This window comes from Chrysoperla carnea, chromosome 2, assembly GCF_905475395.1.
Source record: "Chrysoperla carnea chromosome 2, inChrCarn1.1, whole genome shotgun sequence".
NCBI classification, from domain to species: domain Eukaryota; kingdom Metazoa; phylum Arthropoda; class Insecta; order Neuroptera; family Chrysopidae; genus Chrysoperla; species Chrysoperla carnea.
In genome coordinates this window covers 19,467,496-19,476,403 of record NC_058338.1, presented here as the reverse complement: position 1 = coordinate 19,476,403, position 8,908 = coordinate 19,467,496, and the positions used below count along the sequence as shown (strand labels likewise).

General features: G+C 27.4%; 1 protein-coding gene across 1 annotated transcript; it reads left to right on the top strand.

The window, feature by feature from the left end:
- The first annotated feature begins 1,839 nt into the window (after positions 1 to 1,839).
- Positions 1,840 to 7,987, top strand: LOC123292524 (SUN domain-containing protein 2-like). Its single transcript, XM_044873238.1, has 8 exons — positions 1,840 to 2,464; positions 2,966 to 3,540; positions 3,881 to 4,274; positions 4,350 to 4,633; positions 5,531 to 6,011; positions 6,132 to 6,482; positions 6,603 to 6,899; positions 7,065 to 7,987. The coding sequence occupies exons 1-8, from the start codon at positions 1,840 to 1,842 to the stop codon at positions 7,985 to 7,987; spliced, it is 3,930 nt and encodes a 1,309-aa protein (XP_044729173.1).
- Positions 7,988 to 8,908: the final 921 nt, after the last annotated feature.

The window sequence follows — 8,908 nt, the reverse complement described above, 5'->3', positions numbered from 1 at the left end:
TTAAATTTAATTGCATCAGTGATTTTAAAAATTCAAAACAACATTTTACACTTTTGGCAGAATCTATTTGAAAGAATTTTTCTCGAATGAGCACTCTTTTAAAAACATTTATATTATTAATTGCAGCCAATATTGCACAAAATTTCTCAGAGTTTTTAAGCATTCGGCTTCGGCCGTAAATGAAATACCTTCGATTGGAAACTAAAGGGTAGGTATACATAAAAAAAATGATAATTTTTCCCATTTTTTAATAAAAAAAATTGCAAAAAAATTGGAATTTTACAATTAAAAATTCAATTCAAAGTGTCCAGACTTCAGGCGGCAGTTATTATACTGGTGTTGCTATAAACAAAATTAATTAATTATATTGAATTTTAGCCGTCATTTTCAATTTCTGCATACTTTGTCATATATATCTACTACTCCGGAAAATTGTGACTGTGGAAAAAAAATATAAGTTGTTTGTTTAAAAATTACTTTCTCTCGAAAATTTATAAAATTATTATTTTATTCAGATTTATCACGTAATTATACTTATATTCTGGGTTGATTCTGGGCGTGCTATGTCAAAAAATAAACAATATATTTTGTTTTTTTAATATTTATTGAAATAAACAAAATTATTAAATGAATAGTAAATTTAAAGTCATTTTAGAAGAGGATTTTAATCAAAATTTATGAGGATGAACCAGCACAATACTGAATATAAACCTCTGACAAAAAAATATTTACTAAGAACATAAGGAGCTTGTTCATATTTAGACAGAAATTGATGAATTTGGACCAAATCGTAATAAGAATAACATTTCCAAGTATGTATGCCTTTTATAGTTAAAATCAATTATCTTGTCTAATGTAACTCTTGTTTATTCGAGATACATGTGCTTTGACAAACTTCAAATTTCCATATTTGTGTTTGTGAATTTGTAATTCTTCCGAGTTTCGATTATTCGGCATTTCTACGATGCGATTACTCTAGGCAAGTAAAAAATCCTTGTTGACCGTTTGACCAAAAATTCCCAAGAAAAGTCAACCCACATAGTACTATTTCAAATAATAACGATCTAGTACTATTTCAAATAATAACTATTCAAATTCCCATGTCCCAAATTTATATCTCAAACGTTAAACCACACTTCGGCAGACCAAGCCTGAAGCATTTAATAATTCCAAAAACATTCCATCGCTACAGTAAGAAAATAAATGTGTGTATAATCAATCAATCGGTGTACAAAACTCTTCTATATTAAACTTTCAAAAAAAACTACCCAACTAACCAAATTGATCTCAATTTCACATTGAAAATTATCAAGGTCAAAAGGAGTTATGACCTGTAATAGTCTCAATAACTTTTATAGAAGTACATTTTTCCGATGCCTTAACACCCTAATGATTTTCGCCGTAATTTTTGAGACAACCTGTTTAAAAATCAACTATCTCTATTATAGCTAAGAATGGAGTTTAATTATCGTCCAACAAACTGGAAACTAAGTTGAAAAAGTTTCCACATGCATCTTACTATAACTGGAAAAATATTATCTATTTTCAAAAACTTCGGAATTGCTTTTAGAAAGCGCAATAAGTTTTCACTATCCGAAACAAAATTACCTTTTTATTACAGCGCTGTGACCATAAGTTTCAATATTTAAGTAATTCGACATGTTAGGGGTTGCCATACTTATGGCTATAGAAATTTGGTACAAGTATCTCGTAGTCTAGTATTATTAAATGTCTATCCATATTTTAGATTAATACAAAAAAAGAAAGTATAAAAGAAACATAGGTTTTTGATGTAAATAGAAAAACTATTCGAATAATTTGAATGATTCATAGATGAGAATGGATGGTGATAATGATGATTCAAGTACATCAAGTAATAATGATGATATTAAAAAAATATTGGATACAATCAAAAGTGAAATATCAACACAAAATGCAAGTGAATCAAACGCAACTAGCGATAATGATGAAGTATTTAATATTGATATATTAAAACAAGTATTTAGTACTGATCAAAATAATATTGAAGCAGAAGACACTGAATTATTTACGGATATAATTGCATTTTTAGATGATAATAATAAAACAAATGACAAACAAGATTGTATTGATCAATCATCAATATCGACAAAATCATTTGACAATGAGATAATACAACAAAATGATAATCAATCTGATGAAAGTATTTCTGAAAGATTACATTATAATTCATATGATGATGATAATGATGATGATGATAGTGATGAACATGAACATCCAGTGGTGATACAACAACCAGTTACAGAAAAGCCAAAATTAAAAAACATACAACAAACAACAATTATTGACGACAGCAATAACAATAGTATACAACAGAAACAATCGAAATCTACGAAAAAACAATCGATACAATGTAAAAGACTAATTCAAAGTACACGAATTGATGATTGTGATGAAAATTTAACATCGAATCCAATAAGTTTAGGTACGTTTTCATGAATTCAAGACATCAGTTTTGATCAAAAATATAATTCTTAATAGATCCTGCAAACTGAGCTATAGGGTTTAGAATTTGCATGTAACGCATTTTGGGAGTGTTAACCCGTCAACACTCGCGTTATGAGCTATTACTCACGCTCGATTTAAAACATAAATAACTTTAATTTTTCAAACGTAGTTGAACCTTTTTCTATCTTCATATAATTATCTATTTTCAAATTATGAATTTTTTAGATTTTTTCAAACTATCTACAGTTTTTTTTATATATGTATTTGACGGTGGTGTTTTAAATTTTGTAAATTTCACTTTTCAAGGTGTCAAGCCTCCAAGTTCGTATGCCTTCCCTACTCCCAAGAGACAAAAATCCCTTTTCAATAAAAATTATCTAAATAATAATCATTCAATGAGGAGAAAATATGATCTTAGTGTGGATATTTTTTTAATTTTCTTATATCAAGAATATTAAAATATTGGCTTTTTCTCTAGGGTCAACATCTAGTTTATTATTACGTAATAAATATGAATATGCACCAGAATATCAGCCATATGAACATAATTCAATTCAAAAAGAATTAAAACAGCAAAAACAACGGCTAATACAACAACAACAGCAACAGCAACAACAAGAACAGTCAAAAACAATACCAATATATACAACAAAATCTGTAAATTCAGATATAATAAAAACAGTAACAAATACATTATGTGATCTAAAAGTAATTAGTGAATCATTACATTTATCATCAGATATTGAACATCAATTGAATAAACTATGCCATCATGAACATGCCATGAATACAAATCTTTTCAATTTCAATCAATGTCAATGCATATTTAAAGAATATCCAAATATTACTGATAATAATGATAATAATAATAATAATAGTAGTAATGATAATATAAAACAGCCAACAATTAAGTCATCTTCGTCATTATCATCACAGCAGAGCGATGATCGAAATAACAAAAAACAATATTTAGAAGATTTAACGAAAAGTCTTGTTGATTCAGAAACATATTTTCAAAAATGTTTAACAGAATTATATAATTGTGCTGCAAAGGTATTATAATCAAATTTACTTTTCCCAAAAAAATATTAGATAATTTATGACGGAATCTTGTAGAGTATTCGCCATGTGTTGAATACGCACGTGCACTACTTGTGACAACAGTCTTGTTAGCGTACATAATACTTAGACGTAGTCTGTATGTATGTATATACTAATAAATGTGATTTTTATTATCTTTTCAACAAATCTCACTGCGAGAGTGAGACGCGAGTGCTTCAACAATGCCTTTTTTTGGAATTGAGAAAATCTTTCATATGATTATATTCTACAAGAAACTTCATAAAAAATCTAACTAAAATTTTTCTTTTCATCGCATTTTTCTAATATTAAGGTTGTTGCGCATAAGAATGATTTTAATACAGCAGCAACGACACCAACCTCAACGTGTGTTCAAGAAATTACAAAATTACCAACATCGAATGATGCTAAGAAAGATGACTGTATTAAATTTGATGAAAAAAATACATTATCACTAACTGATAATACGAATATTAAACAATTTGACAATATTATCAATATTGTTGGTAACAATAGTACCTTAAACGATACATTATCAGAGGAAAAAGTCAAAGAAATTGAAAAATCAATGAAAGAACTTGATAAAAATCGTGTACTATGTACAGATCTCAAATTAAATCGTGAATACAAAGATGATTTAATGAGTTTAATTGATAAATTAAAATTCTTGGCATCATATAAAAAGAAAGTAGCGTTACGTCCAAAACGTAAAGAGAAGAAGGAATATATTGATAAATTAAAAAAGAAAGAAGAAATATTAAGCAATAATAATTTTGAGGAAGTTGTGACACAAATGGAATTTGATTCATCATCATTTATAACATCAAATCAACAGCAAACACAGCCCCAACATCAACATCAGCATGAATATCGTCATGAAATTAAAGATAGTGTACAGAAGGTTGTTGAATGGAAACGTATTACAAATAATTATATTAATACTGATATCAGCGCTGAGATTAAAATAAAAAAACCCCGTGGCGATGGAAATACTAGTATCAATAATAGTATTACGTATGATGAAAAATCTTCAACGAATGAAAAGAAAAAGGAGAGAGTAACAAAGGTAGAGAAATTCTATGATATTTTACTAGTAACTTTGTGGTCTGAAAAATATTTCTTCCACGAAAAGTTTTTGGAAAAAATTACTTTTAGAATATGATGTACTTGAAGGGGTCATATTAGAATCACCTTGAATTTATTGGACTTTGACTTGCAAGCTCGTTTAAAATTCAAGTATGTTCCTGATTAGTCCAATAACTTTATACATCATAGTTTTTTGTCAAATAGTTCTGATTTTTTGCAGACTTGTTTATGATGTTGGCCCAATAAATAATCCAAGTTACCCCGAGAGCAACTTTGTCAAAAATCAAAAAAACTGTGAACTTTTCGGCTTTTTTCAGATTTTGGCGATTCTAACCTTACAAGGACTAGTTTTTGATAGTACCTCTTCAATATGAAACTAGAATTGTCTCTGTAGACCCAATAGTTTCCGAGATAAAGCCTTTCAATGTTTATCAACGTAACTTTATACATCAGAGCTTGCATTAAATTCGGTAGTACATGTCCCAAACGGCCTGATATCCTATTTTAGCTTTTTTATCTTAATTATGAGTAAAATGATGTTCAGGGGGTGGTTGGACAACAAATTTATCAGTTGGCACATCGCAGCCACCTCATATGAATGTTTTTAGTTATAACATCTTCTTAACTATATAGAAATAAAGAATTTTCCATTAATAGGAGCTTTAAAACATTAAACAACTATAAAACTTGAAAGCTTTAAAGTTCTATCACTCTTGATGAAAATGATAAATTCAATATGGTACTGCGTGTTTATATTTTAATTGTTTAATTTGTTTAAAAGGATAAAGATAAGAAAAAAGACCGTAAGAAAAATATTGGAAAAACAAGTGAATCTGAACAAAATAAAAGAAAACTATATAGTAGAAGTGATAAACAGCATAAAATCAAAACCAAAAAAGATGATTTAATAAATAAACGTGACGATAATAAAAATTATCAACCATTATCCTCACGCTCATCAAAACTTGTTGATAAATTTAATAAAGAACAAAACGATTTATCACCAACACAAAATTCCGATTATCAACAAAAAATTAAATCATTTAAAATCAATCATAGAAAAACAAAACCACTACTAGACGATGACGAAACACGATTACTAAGTCAAGTAACACCATCGGCAATTGCACCATTCTCTGCTGAATATTCAAAACAAAGACGTATCAAACAAAAAACCGTGAATGATAAAAAATTAAAAAATGATAATCAAGATGATGCAAGTATTCAAAATGAAGATCATAACGATAATGAAAACAAACATATTACTTTATCCGATGTACAATATTTACAAAATTTAATAACAGATCCAAATGCACGATTCAAAACAACAATGACTATAATGCCAGTAACTGTTAAAAGTTATTATAAACCACATAATAATAAATTTACGAAAAAAGATATTGCTGAAAAACCATTTGAACAAATACCAAAAAAGAAAAGTAATAACAATAACACTGTTAATAATATATTTGATATAGAATCACCAATACGAACTTATATACGTGGTGGAAGCGTTAGTAATCGTACACTTTATAATGAAAATGAAATAACAAAATATAATGATAATAGAACAGTAATCGATAATAAATATAAAGAAAAACCTGAGAAGCCGTTAGAAAAAGTAACAAATGAAAAGAAAAATTTATTTATAAATAACACATACACAAATTTAATAGATACGAATAACAAAAATGCTCAAGATATTTGTGTAAAAGAAAATGAATTATCATCATCAAATCAATCAAGTCCAAAATTAAACAATAGTAAATTAGAAACACAAAAACGAAATGCGTTAATAAAAGAACAATTAAAAATGGAAAATAAACCACGTAAATTCAATTTAAGTGAAAATGAACGATATGCAGTAAATAAAGTATTAAATTTAAAAAAAATTGCATTCAATAAATCAAATATAATTGAAAATAATAAACAGCGATTATTAAAACAAGAAAATAATAATAATATTGGAAACGGAATAGTATCAACACGACGTTTTGAGAGTTTGGCAATGCCAAAAAAATATTACATCCAAGCACAACGTCAAGAATATAAACATCGTTTAGGACCACAATTTGAAAATCGTATGAGTACAATTATTAATAAAAATATTAAATCACCATCAACAAATTTAGTAAATAATGTTTTAAATAAATTAGATGAGATTATTGATGGTGATAATATACCATATAATAAGAAAGATAAATCAATTATAGATATACCAAGTCCTATTGAAGAGGAAAATCTATGTAAAAAATCAATTTCAGAGAAAATTAGTTCAAGTTATATAACCGAAACAGTTACAACAAATAATTCATCGAACAATATTATTGAAACAAATACAAAAGATATACAAGAAATATTTAAACAATCGAATATTGATAATGATGATGATTCGGAACAAATAATTGAAGATAGTAGTAGTACAGTTTCAAAATTTTCCGGTACAAATGCTAATAATAATGCAACAATTAGTACAACAATTGTAACCGGTATTTTAAAAAATTTATTAACAAGTGTTATACAACATGAACCGTTAAATTGTAAAAAATTTAATGGTGTTAATTCATTAGAGAATTTTCGTAATTTATTATATGAGAATTGTTCATCAAGTACATTGTTTCGAAAATTAGATGAAATACTATCATACGATTCGATTAGTCATTGGACAATGAATTCTGATACAACAATGTCTTCATTGTTAAGTTCAATCGATGATCTATCGAATGTGATTATACGACATAAATATTTATTATTTGGTGTAAGATTTGAAACATACTTTACAATTGCAATATATAATACAAAGGTTTATTATTTATCAACGATTATTTATTCAACAATATACGAAGATTGTGTGACACAACATCCTCTTGAATTAATGGGTTTTATAAATGAAGTGACTTCGTCTGTGCGTACATTACCAGTGCCATCACTGACACCAGACAAAGATTATGTAGATTTTTTAGACAGGCCAATTATATTTCATCGATACAACGTTTTGTATTTTCGAAGTGTTGTTTTATTTAGTTCAATGGTATTTTTACCGTTGGTATTCGATGTTTTTACATTATGGGATACGATTGATCTAGTAGAGAACGTGAAACCATTAATGAGTTTATCAAACCATGCCTCAAGTGATAATAATGATGAATGCGTAGTTTTGAAATCAGATAAACAAATAACAGTTCAACAAAGAAATACCGGATCAATTGTATACAACAATGAAATAACGGATATTATAACAATTGCATATAAAGATATGCCTTTATTAGTTTTGTATAGTTTTTTGTTTGTATGCGTTTTTAGTTGTCTTGTTGTACATCCTGTATGTTTATAATAAAATCTTAAAAATTAAAATCTTATGAAATTTAATACATTTTTCTTTTAATATTTTATACTATAGTCTAAGAGATGGTATAAGATCGACCTTCACCCATCTGATAACCAGGTGAAACTTGACTTATTTTTTCAAGCTCAATGAAAAGGTCACTCTATAACTGTTAGTCGATAAATGGACACTTTAAGTTAAAAAATTTTCATTGATTAAGAAAGTTACATATTTCGTTCGAAACATTTTTCCACAAACCGTACAGTTTAGGGAAAAACGGACTGACAAGTTTTACCCAAAATTGTTTTTTCGTTTCAAAATTGTTATTTCGTCAAATTGTTTATGGGAAATCTAGGCACTCTTCGAAAAAAAATTTCCAATAAATCCAATTAAACTGATTTGTTTTTCTATAAAGAACATTTTTGTTCAAATTGAATACTATCTAAACTTCGGTTTACAAAAAAAATGTTTCAGACAAAAAATGTTTGCGTATTTATAAAGAACAACTTTCTAATTTAAAGCATTTATCTAATGTTTGTCAGTTATGAATCAGAGCAGGGTTTTAATTGAACTTAAAAACGATTTCGATGCCGATATAAGATGTGTGCCTTTGAAACTAACATTTTTCGTTTGAAAAGATTTTCCCTAGATTAAATTTATTTATCGAGTTTCAAGCACACGTCAACTTAAAAAACGACATCCTACATGTCTCGTGAACAGTAGGTCGAATTGATTTTCACTAACGGGGCATTAATTTTACTAGGATCGAGCTAGTCCAAAACATCGCGATATTGTTAAAATTTACAATTTTACCAATAAAGTAAATATAAAAATAATTATTTATAGGATAAATTTTTTAAATATTTCTATTTTTGTAGTAAACTGTTTTAATTATAGCAAACTGACTCACTTTAACTTGACGTATAAAAG

What these genes read in the sequence shown, in the direction of transcription:
- LOC123292524 (XM_044873238.1), top strand. Translation starts at nt 1,840, where the DNA reads ATGGATGGTGATAATGATGATTCAAGTACATCAAGTAATAATGATGAT. An exon ending in AAAAGGAGAGAGTAACAAAG is followed by an intron (nt 4,634 to 5,530) that starts GTAGAGAAATTC and finishes AGTGATAAACAG; the next exon opens with CATAAAATCAAAACCAAAAA. An exon ending in TATTGAAGAGGAAAATCTAT is followed by an intron (nt 6,900 to 7,064) that starts GTAAAAAATCAA and finishes AAATAATTGAAG; the next exon opens with ATAGTAGTAGTACAGTTTCA.